The sequence below is a fragment of the Kwoniella pini genome, chromosome 2 (genome assembly GCF_000512605.2).
Source record: "Kwoniella pini CBS 10737 chromosome 2, complete sequence".
Lineage (NCBI taxonomy): Eukaryota > Fungi > Basidiomycota > Tremellomycetes > Tremellales > Cryptococcaceae > Kwoniella > Kwoniella pini.
This window is the reverse complement of record NC_091717.1, coordinates 1,722,863-1,734,459: the sequence shown is the minus strand read 5'-3', so window position 1 is coordinate 1,734,459 and position 11,597 is coordinate 1,722,863. Positions and strand designations below refer to the sequence as shown.

The following is an 11,597-nucleotide window of genomic DNA, read 5'->3' as shown; positions in this document are numbered from 1 at the left end:
ATGAACCAATCTCAACATTGCTTGTTCAGTTTTCAACAACAAAGCGCCACTGCCCTTTCCAACCTATCGATTCCTCACTTCCCTGCTATACCAATCTCTCCACCTGCTCCACATCGTAAAGCACCTAGACCACCTGTCTACTCGCCGAGAAGGATCAGACCCAGACATATCAACATGAAGGAACCCGCTCAACTTGGCTTATTCACAGTCTTAGAGACTGAAGAAGACAGCTACGATCAATGCTTCACTCCTTGCAGCTCAGAGTCAGATATGGAAAGCTCTCCCTCTTTATCGGGGGGCAAGAACATGTACAATCTTCCCTCAGCAGTTGCATCGAGCGAAATCTTCCCTTCACCATCTTGCTCACCTTCGCCACTATCTTCTTCATCGTCTTGTGCTCATAGGAGCTCCCCCATCAACGTGCCAAGAGACATCAATGAAGATATCGAGATGGACGAGAAACTCAGTAGACTATCTTGGTCAAGTAAAGGTAGTCTGGCAAGTAACGCCACAGCTTTCTTAACTGAGGGTGAAACGGAGTCGGAATTTCTGCTTGCTACACCTTCTATGGAGAATGATGATCCATTCGGCTGGTCCACTACTATTACATTTCCGGATGAATTCGAGCCAGATGTAGAAATGGCAGAAGACACGATAGGAGGAAACCTCTATACACCTTCTCATTTAACCAAAAAGCCAACACTCGCCGAATCGATTCGAAGCTCTGTCAAAAGACCGCCTCCACTCAAACTTTCCACTGGATTCCTTACCCCTATAGCTACTCCTACAAGTGCTAAACTTTTCAGCGCCATTTCAAATGCATCTACTGCTGAGTCTGATCTCATCCTTACCCCTCAAACAGCTACTTCGCCTTCTACAGATCTTCTACTCCCTTCGCTACCGATTATTTCATCCATAGAGTGGGAATCTCGAAGATACGCCTCACCAATTCCAGGATTTATTTCTCCTTCAACACCTACACGATCTAGACGAACCTCAACAAAAGTCCTAAAAAGAAAATCGCCAGATGATCCTATAGATTTAGCTATGGCTTTAGAAGATCTCTTAAATTCATGCGGAGAGAATTTGGATAATCCTTCATCTTGTTCAGAATCAGAATTTTCAGGTCCAGCTTCAGTTACTGCTTCTTCGTCAACTTCATCAGATTCAGAATTGGAATTTGAGAGTAAACCATTAAGATTTCCACTTCCACCTAATCGGCTTCCACTCAAAACTCCTTCACCTATCAAAAAATCATTTAGACCTTTAACACCTTATGCACCTAAGAAGGATAGAAGATCATTTAGTAGAATAGCTGATTGTGGAGTCAGCCCAACTTCGTTCAAGGGCGATCATTCATTCTTAATCTCACTTTCTATGGGCAAAGAATCTGTCGGATCCTCCTCGGTTTCTTCTTGTGGAAGCAAATCTTCGAAAAAGAGTCTACCTTCTAGAAGAGGTCTACCAACTGAATGGATCAAATTCTAAACATACTAACTATAGTTGGAATAAATGTACATAAATGTAAAAATTAGTAGAGAATAATCGGAATATTTCTCTTAATTTAATGAAGTGAATACCGAAGGACAATTATGAAATCAGGTTGTCATTTTTAGCATATATTTTAATCTCTTCTTTCTCCTCTCTCTAAATAACGAATTTGTTGACGACTTGTTTATGTTTTTCATGTCTTTAACGAATATGCATATGTTTTTCATAGTACCCCTTATCGCAACGATAATTACATGGAAAGCAACGGCGAAACAGACATTACCATCGATGTCAGATAAAATTTCTTCTTCAAAGTGCTCTGAGTTGGATACTACTAAGTCTACTCATCGGGTGTCACATCAGCGGGTCTTCGTCTGAACTCTGGGAAATTTGGAGAAACAGCTTTCTTTTTGACCTTATCCTGAGTCTGAATTTCAGAAACTTCTGAACTAGATTGAAGATTATCGCTTTGGGTCTGGTTGGAAACATCTTGATTGTCAGTTGATGATTCTCGTTTAATCTTTGATAGAATATGGGTACAGTAGTTGATTATTGTATCATGTATACCACCAATGAAAGAATTCGAACGATCTGAGGCCGGGACTCTAGCTGATTCAGAATCAAGATAACTATTACAAATTGGGCATCTGGTATTCCAGGAATGATTGGTGGAGCTTCTCTCATCTCGAGTGGGTGTATCGTCAACGCCTTCCCCGCTTGTGGTCGCTGCATGAGTAGTGAGCGAGGGCGTTCGGTCGGGCTGAGATACTTTCATTTGAAGCTCTTGATCAGTTGTTTGAGACATTATGTGACAGAAGATGAGATCTACGAATTGTAATTGTGTATCTAGTATCTAGTATCTAGTATCTGGGACGAAATGTATTTGATTGATGTACTTGTTTCTATCACTCCTCAACTTGGTATATAATCATAAGTATGGAATGTCCGCTTACGACGGACTTCTTTGATCCTTTTGCTTCTCCTGAAAAGAGGAGAGGTTTCCTTTCATACTCAACTCTTTTGTTGGAATTACACTGCCACGAGTTGTGGCAGATGGGGCAAGTCAGATACACCTTTGGGTAGCATAGTCCCAAGACCTTGTACCATATCCGTTAACTTGACCTTAAACACCTGCTAGAAAGCTATGCAATGATCCAAAGTAGGAGAGAAATGATATACGTATGCTGTTCTTATAGCTTATGAGGAGACTTTTGCCACTTGCTCTCGCGGCTTAGTAAGCGGACATGACCGCGATACAAACAACGGCCTGCGTAGCGTTATTAGATTCGTTCGTGTTCGTACCTCATTCGATTTTTAATGACCTGAATTTAGAGCTCGTCCGAGTGAGGTTTTGATTACTCCTTTCATCAGAACTGCATTGTTCAAGTACACATAGATTGACTCATTCATTCTCAAAGACTCACCTCATGTACATATAGAAAGCAGCATTAGACTAGAAGACCGTGATTCTGAATTATAGTAGGCGAGATCACATGAACTCCTTCGCCACCTACGAAAACGACATACCTCCACCTCAACATAATAATGATCACAATATAATGTCAACATCGATTGATCTGACTGGAGATGATTCAAGTGAAGATGAAAAAGATGTCCAAGCAACTTCAATCAATCAACGAGGAGACATGAATAATGAAGTTGGCATCGCCTCATCAAATAATAACGCTTTGACCTCTAATATGGATCATCATACATTCACACAACATACAACCGATCATTCGCACGGACCCAATTCATCAATTTTCATAAATCAAAATGAAAATTCACCTTTTGATTCCTCCTCTTATCTATCTCGACATCCTCATCAATCTCATAAAGATAATGATAATGATACAAATGGAATAGTTTTCACTGGATTAAATATGAAATCGCCTACACCTTCCACCTCGACATCAGCTTCAGCAATTGCTGGTCCAAGTCATCTAGGATTCAATCAATTGGCTCCTTCTGCTTCCAACTCAAATTCTTATCAACCAAATCTATCTCGTCACAATTCTAACAGTACAGAGTGGAATCCTTATCGTTCTTCACAATATCCATATAGCTCACATCAGATTAATACGAATGCAATGCATCATACATTACCATCGACAGGTAAAGATGCTTCTTCAGCTATAGATTTAACAAGTCGAAATATACCTTCACCACCACCTCCGCCTGTCAATGATAAGAAACCAATATGTATAGGCTCGTTATGGTCTCAAGCTATTATGCTTTATCCTTGTCCTGCCGTTGTAGTTGGCTCTCACCCTCCGCCAGAGAGTAAAGAACGATATGAAGTTGTGCAATTTAGGAATGGAGAATTACTCAGAGTGAAATTGAAGGTACGTCAGCTGTGTACTTATAGACTTATATGTATATGTCAGCTGACGAGATCGGGACTTCGATGTAGCATCGAGCCGCTGGAACCCCAGCAAGGAAAGGTGAACCTAATAATCTCTTACTAAGGGATACCATACAAGTCATGACTCGTAAGCTCATTCCAAGCAAGGAAATATCAGGAAACTGACAGTCGCTGCCGGTCTTATAGCGTCCCTAATGACTTTCGTGGGAGATCTTGATGCAGGCTTAGCGGACCCATTATCAGGTCTTATGCAAAGGGGTTTAGTCAGGTTGGAAGGGTTCGTGCAAAGAGTACAGCCTGAAGTGGTAAGTCCCTTCATTAACGTTGAGCTGATGTCAAAGCTGACGTTATACTCCAGCACCACTTTGCAGTCAAAATCAACGTCCTTTTGTTCACCTTACCCTCAAATGTCCAATACATCGCCAACCTCTTAGCTACTCTGTCCCAATATCTCGTTGATCCCATACCACCTTATGATCCTTCTCGGCACTCAGAACAACCTCGATACGAAAATGCACATGGCGGAGGAGCTTTTGCTGCTCAAATGGCCGCCATGGCACAGCGGAAAGCAGCAATGGCTAGCGGTGGATACGGGATGGTTTTTGCCGATAAGGAAAGGGACAAGGCTACACAAGTGGAAGTACAGCGAAAACAAGTGGATGAGGTGTTCAAGAGCCTCGATAACGGTGGGGAATTGGAACAGAGTGATCCAGGTAAGTTATGCTCATATGTATGAGATCCTTTCTGACGATATTTCTTTGATAGGCCCATTGATCAAGACCAATCTTTTCCCTCATCAACGGCGAGCTCTAACTTTTTTCCTTCAACGCGAACAAGATTCTTTATCGCTTAAGCAAGCCAAGAAGAATGCAAAGAAAGTGCTCAAAAAGTCAAAGGTAGATTCCAGTGGAGAGTCCACTCCATCTGAGGATGCCGAAAAAAGCAAGGAGAAGGAGAAGGAGAAGGAGAAAGCAGATGATCCAAGATCATTGTGGGAGGGTATTAGGGACGAGAAAGGGAAGATAAGATCGTGGAAAAACAAGATCACGGGAGAGGAGACCAGAGCCAGGAAGGGCGAGAAACCTGATGACAGCAAGGGTACTATTTTAGCGGACGATGTGAGAAATTCGTGCTAAAGATCTCGTCTGTCCACTCAAGCTGACGTGATCTCATAGATGGGTCTTGGTAAAACTCTATCAGTTGTGTCGTTGATTGCAGCCACTCGAAGCTCAGCACACGATTGGGCTAAAAGCAAGATTGAGAACCCCACTCCCACTCCCAGCGAGCCGGAGAAGGATGATACCGATCTCAAATCATCCTTCCAGACCAAAATTTTTGGTATGCCAGACCTAGAAGTGAATGGCGTAGATAGTAAAGGCAAGAAACGGAAACGTGATGTCGACCTTAACAAAGCTCTCTCATCGCGAAGGGCTCGGATAGCAGTCAAGTCTAAAGGTACTTTATTAGTTTGTCCGATGTCAACGATATCCAATTGGGAAGATCAGATCAAGGAACACTGGAACGGACCGGTTGAGATTGTCGGTGGTGCAGCTGGTGTCATGCCACCAAAAGTCGTCGAGCGAAAATGGAAACCGCCAAAAGCTGATGGAGCAGACTCGTCAGAGGATGAATTGGACAATTTCGACGTACTCAAAGTTTATATTTACCATGGACCGAGTCGACGGCCGGACCCTCATTTCATATCCGATTTCGACGTTGTCATTACTTCCTACAACACCCTTGCGAATGAGTTTTCGAAACAAACCGGATTCGAGACCGAGACCAATACTCCTTCGGAGACGGCCGAGAATAGCGGGGACGAAATCGATGTCACCGGTGATACTTCCCTCAATCCTCGACCTACCAAGCCGGAGGTAGAAGCGGAGATCAAAGCAATGGAAGTTGCTGCGTTGATGAAGTCTAAAAAGAAGTCCAAGGGTAAATCTAAGGTGGCCATAACCGAGACAAGTCCATTACAAGCGATTGACTGGTTCCGGGTGGTACTCGACGAGGCTCAGTGAGTACTCGTCATCCACCGTAGCTTTGCCTACAATCTGCTTATTCTATTTTTAGTTACATCAAAACAGCATCAACTGTAGCTTCACAAGCCGCTTGTGCCCTCGAAGCTGACAGGCGAGTGGCCCTTTCCGGTACTCCGATTCAAAACAAGATCGAAGATGTCTGGGCGCTCTTCAAGTTTCTCAGAGTCAGTCCCGTTGATGACAAGGACGTATTTACTCAATATATCTCTTCGCCATGTAAATATGGAGAACAGATTGGTGTCGCCCGACTTCAGCTGGTCATGCGATGCTGTACACTTCGTCGGACTAAAGATTCTACCGCTGAAGACGGTAAGAGGATCCTCAATCTACCACCGAGAAAGGAGGTTCAACTATGGCTCGAACTTCGTGAAGATGAACGTAATGCATATAACGAACGAGCTTCAGCTGCGAAAGATCGGGTCGGTCAAATGAAGGAGAAGAATGAGCTAAGCAAGAACTACGCAAATGTATTGCAAGAAGTCCTGCGACTACGACAAATCTGTAACCATGTGGATCTGGCCATGCTGGGATCCGTGGAAGAAGATTACGATGGAACAGTCATGGACTATCAAGTGGCTGTCAAAGGCATAGAGGCCAACGGGCTCAATCAAGCTCGAGCGGTAGCTGTTTGTTGCTTCCTCAAAGAAGGCGCTGGAGCGCTCTGTACAGGTTGCAATTATGATTATGGAGAATATTTCCCTGATATTGGATTAGGCGGCGTCGAGGATTTCGCTGAGAAGACAAAGCCCAAGAAACTGAATAACAAACCTGTCTTGACTAAATGTCTTCACCTTTACTGTGAGTTTACTGGTGATTGACGACACAGACTTTCGTAGCTGACGGAGTCGAACAGGTCCTGCTTGTTTCAAGAACCAAGTTTACTCCGATTACAACAGACGAGGTAAATCCAATGTAGCTCGAGCGTGTGGAACGTGCAACGTGATGCTCAGGTTACCATCCGATATCATCGAAGTCACGCCACCAGAATGCGAAGCCAATGGAGAGGTGATTGCGGAACAACCCAAACGAGCTGCCAGGAAGAAGTACGTGCGACCGCCTGGAGAAAAGCCGAATCTGTCGACGAAGATGCAATATCTTCATGACGAGCTGTTGACCCTTTCAAAGAAGAATCCGAACTCAATACACTATGACCCATTCGCTATTAGCGATGACGGGGTGGAGGAGCTAGATAGTGATGGCAAACCGTTAGTCACGAAAAGTATCGTATTGTGAGTTCATACTTCAGCTATGACTTGAAGCTCGAAGTCCTGCTGATATAAGCGCATTCTGGTAGCTCACAATGGACGACAATGCTTGACAGAATATCAGATATGCTGGATGAAGCTCAAATCCAATATGCTCGATTGGACGGTACGATGACGCGAGAAGAAAGATCCAGAGCGATCGATGCTTTAAAGTTCAAGAAATCGACCGAAGTCTTGCTCGTATCTACTAGGGCCGGTGGTGTAGGACTGAATCTAACCGTGGCTTCGAGGTGTTACTTGGTTGATCCATACTGGAACCCTTCTGTGGAGAGTCAAGCTATCGATCGTATTGTAAGTACCATCACTCGCGATCTGCTTTGACAGTCATATCGAAATCGGTAGCTGATACTTTTTGCGTTATATAGCATCGAATGGGCCAAACACGACCTGTATTAGCGGTAAAACTCATGATCAAAGATTCGATCGAGGAGAAGTTAGATAAGATTCAGAAGAAAAAGGCCAATCTTGCTCAATTATCGCTTAAGAATATGTCTAGGAAGGAGTTGATGGCTCAAAAGGTTTGTTCCGGCTCTCGACGTGATGCCTAGATTTTAGATATCGCTGATTGTTTTGATTGTGATTCCGTTCAGACCGAAGAACTGGCAGATCTGTTCAGCTGATCATACATGATGGTTTTTGGTATTGTACGATATTCTTTTGGTACATTCCGCAAATGGAAAGATAGACGTAAATTCAGCCGCTTGATCATATAGTTACTATTGTTTTGTCATGTAAGCTTGATCCTGGGAGAATGGGCGAGACGAGGTCTGCAAAAGAATCTTGATGGAAGTGACGACTTCTTGCCTAAGGTGCATAGACAGTGGTCTTCAAATGAGGAGTAATATGCATCGGCGTATACTATTGTGAGGTAACAAATTGACAAGAGCATCATGTACACACTCGCAAAACGTTGCGAAATTACCACTAGTAAAGCAATACAAAATGACACAATAACAAATAATGTACAAGTAGCAGTTTGGCAACATTGCCCTCAAGCGTTCCGAAGACCGGTTTACAATTTAGCTTTCTTCTGCTGGTCATCATGACCTTCTTCGCTTTTCCAATCATCCCATAATCCCTCGACTTCCACGGCTCTTCTTAACGGTCCTTCAACATGCCGTATTTCGTATAATATCCGTTCCGTCATTGATTTTTGCCCTGGAGCATGGAATGGGAAATCAGGAAATTGATCATACCCTATACTGGCTGTTTGAATCAATATCGCCCTTTTAAGAAAACAAAGGTAGTATCAGCACATCGATATTATTGTAAAATTCAAGGTTATGTGGGTTTAAACTTACGCTGTTAAGCCATAAACAGGTTTAACACCTTGTCCTTCACGTCCAGTTAAAAACCTATGCATACGAACTTTACCTTGTCCTTGACTTTCATTATCTTTAAGCTCAGTATTTTCGAAAGATAAATAATTATTGATAGATGAATTTGAAGAAGATAAAGTATTACCCCAAATTATATCTCTAAATCCATAAAATCTACCTTCTTTTCCACCTACTTGACCTTTATCTAATGAATAATTAACAATAGGTGGAGGAGGTATTGAATCAATTACCCAATTAGGTATTGAAGAAATTCTATGAGAAATATTATAATGAAATGAAGGAATTTTAGATGGTCTTGAAAATAAAAATGAATTTAAAGGCATTGAAAATAAACGTTTAACTTCTTCTGGATTTAATAATGGTGTTAATGTATGATCTGTTATTATAAATATTACCCTATAAATTTCGATATTAATAAATTTAACTTTTTATATACAAGATTGATTGAAATAATCGTATCGAATCGTAAAAGAGCTTACGGTGTTACTATTAATGAATTTCCTGTTATGAATTTTTCTAATTCACATAATTTTTTAACTTTTTCATGATCTATAGGTAAACCGATCTATTTTATTTAATTGATCAGCTTCTTATGACATGACTGTTGATGTTTTTATTGATCTCACCTCTTCATAAGCTTCTCTCCTCTGACAATCTCACAGCTCATCAGTATATATTCTTCGTAAATCTTTGTATACAGCTGACTTGACTTACGGCAGTACCTTCAGCATCAATATCACCTTCTTCATATTTTCCTCCAGGTAAAGCAGTGTCATGAGCATATGTACGCATATCTCCCGCACGACTGCGCAGTATCAACTATCAGCATCATTTTTGATTTTCATATTGTGAGGTTTTGCGAGATCAACTTGCGTAGATAGCAAGACGTAAAGGTCTCCTAATCGTCCTACAAATAATCTATCGTTTGCCATATTCAAAATCAGTATAAATGATCGTATGCTGTACTTTTTGATAGTCAAGCTTACACTATAGCTACTGCGGCTGACCTTCTCTTAGGATACCTCCTTTTTTCTATACGGGGCTCATAACGCTGAAATCGGTATATACATCTAAGCAAATTTGTTCGTATTAGCTTTGGGTAGTGGATTATAGTGAAAGCATCTAAGACATACTGAAGAGATTCTGGTTTCAGTGGAGGGAATTGGTATTCTATATTTGGCGGCATTTCTATAACTCATCTCGATACTTTCAGTTCCGAGGAGACTAGCAGGCAGAAGTATATGAACAAGTGAAGAAGGGAGATCATCTCAAGTCAAATCAAAGTCAAACATTCGGTCAGATGTAAGCGGTTGCTGATTGTAAACAAATCGCTTGCTTCCGGCGGAAGTAAACACTGCACTGAAAAGTGTTTTGTTGAACACGATAAGATATGACTTTGTTGATATTAAGGTATATCGGAATTATTTGAAATTGAGTCCAATTATCTAAGTATCACGTCTCGCAAGTAGTCATTGGTAAAGATCAAGGACGATGCTCTGCGGAAAATTCAAAGATTATAAACGAAATGACTGTTGATTCATTTTGGCGAAGTTCCAACACCTCCTCTGAAGATGATCGGGGGATGGAATCAAGTCGAGACGAGCACGAAGATGAAAATAGAGTAGCATTGAAGGATTTTTACGATAGACAATGCAGTTCGGAAAGTTCATCCGACCAAGAGGAAATGATGTCATCATCATCATCATCATCGTCTTCGATTCTGTCAAGCAATGAGACGGATGAAAGCGAGAACGAGGATTACCTTTATTTAGCAAAAGGAGAGAAAGAAGAAGAAGAAGAAGAAGAAGAAGATCGAACTCCTAGACGGATTATACGGAAGAGAACACAATTGTTCCAAGCTATACAATGTGTACTTTTGGTGATCTCTAGATATCGAAGGGACGATGTGATAGATAAGGAGCTAGCAAGAATGGCAAATCAATTGGAGAACCATCAAAGCTCTACCAAGCTGAAAAATAACAATAATCGGTTCTTGAAAAATCCTTCCAGGAATAAAAGACATCAGCTGCAGGTCAAAGGTAAAGGTGCTTTAGATTCGATTACGTCAGCTCCATGGACAATCCTGGTAGATAACATTGAGCGGATAAACGTAGATCTAAATAACAATGATAATTCTGGACTCAATAAAGCATGCTTGGATATTTTTTTCCATCTAATCCATCGACATGTATCACCCTTGAGTCATGATAAGGAATATATTGGCTCTTTGAATGGTGTAGAGTCTAGATCAATTAGGTTATTCAAAGGTATACTTCCAACTTTGCCTGCAACTGAAGAAGTGAGTGTATTCAATCAATCAAGCCATATTGTGCATTACAACGTTATAAACGACTAATGGATTATTGTTTTCCAGCTCGATCACGATCTCGTGGATCTGCTCGAGCAGACTCCTTTAATATTGATCTTACGATTAATTCGATACGCTCTCCGAGCGGATCACACCAAACTTGATATCTTGGACCTTTCTAATCTCCCTTATAAGAATGTTAATCCGTTTCTTGAAGATCTAGATTTCGATAATTTGTTACAAATGGTCGGTAAAGATGTGCTGGAAGTTAAATATGTTGATCTTTCCAACAATCACATGATGAACACGAGTCTAGAATGTAAGTTAATACCCATACATTGTGCCGGCCTTGTATTATTTCGCTGATTATGGAAGATGCGTTTCCTTTTCGTTTCCTCCCATTCCTGACGCCCCTCTTACTATCTGCTATCCTTTCGCCCCTTACACCCTATATTTCTTAATTGCTGCCATTGATACTCACGGCCCACTCCTCTTCTTTCTTCTCGCTCTCGCTCTCACACTCACTCCTCTCGCCAACAGAGCCAAACAGCAGTCATTTTCCAAAATTCTTACCCGATGCATTACCTTTTCCCAACATTCAAATAATCGATTTGAGAAATATATCAACATTGAAAACATTACCTTTAAGTTTTATTCGATTATCTAATCTTCAAAACATATTAACAAAAGGAACGAAATTAAATAAATCCAAATCAATAAAATCCCAAAATTATATATTCAAATTTGAAAAATCAATTAATTCAAATTCAAATTCAAATTCAAATT

At 41.2% G+C, this 11,597-nt stretch overlaps 4 protein-coding genes across 4 annotated transcripts; 2 read left to right on the top strand and 2 right to left on the bottom strand.

Annotated features, from left to right (window-relative positions):
* I206_101981 (uncharacterized protein) lies at positions 1-1,488 on the top strand (the record flags this gene model as incomplete). Its single annotated transcript, XM_019158622.1, has 1 exon — positions 1-1,488. One exon carries the CDS (start codon positions 1-3, stop codon positions 1,486-1,488), a length of 1,488 nt encoding a protein of 495 aa, XP_019008368.1.
* A 343-nt stretch (positions 1,489-1,831) lies between these two features.
* On the bottom strand, positions 1,832-2,296 carry I206_101980 (uncharacterized protein; the record flags this gene model as incomplete). Its single annotated transcript, XM_019158623.1, has 1 exon — positions 1,832-2,296. The coding sequence occupies one exon, from the start codon at positions 2,294-2,296 to the stop codon at positions 1,832-1,834; it is 465 nt and encodes a 154-aa protein (XP_019008369.1).
* A 688-nt stretch (positions 2,297-2,984) lies between these two features.
* Positions 2,985-7,783, top strand: I206_101979 (uncharacterized protein; the record flags this gene model as incomplete). The annotated part of the gene is made up of 11 exons (XM_070202485.1): positions 2,985-3,836; positions 3,905-3,983; positions 4,043-4,161; positions 4,215-4,569; positions 4,622-4,974; positions 5,032-5,873; positions 5,930-6,696; positions 6,752-7,127; positions 7,193-7,454; positions 7,529-7,681; positions 7,754-7,783. 11 exons carry the CDS (start codon positions 2,985-2,987, stop codon positions 7,781-7,783), a joined length of 4,188 nt encoding a protein of 1,395 aa, XP_070058586.1.
* Positions 7,784-8,175: 392 nt separating this feature from the next.
* Positions 8,176-9,689, bottom strand: I206_101978 (uncharacterized protein; the record flags this gene model as incomplete). Its single annotated transcript, XM_070202484.1, has 9 exons — positions 8,176-8,389; positions 8,465-8,543; positions 8,628-8,899; positions 8,983-9,068; positions 9,130-9,150; positions 9,218-9,308; positions 9,377-9,421; positions 9,490-9,573; positions 9,637-9,689. 9 exons carry the CDS (start codon positions 9,687-9,689, stop codon positions 8,176-8,178), a joined length of 945 nt encoding a protein of 314 aa, XP_070058585.1.
* Between the last annotated feature and the right edge of the window lie 1,908 nt (positions 9,690-11,597).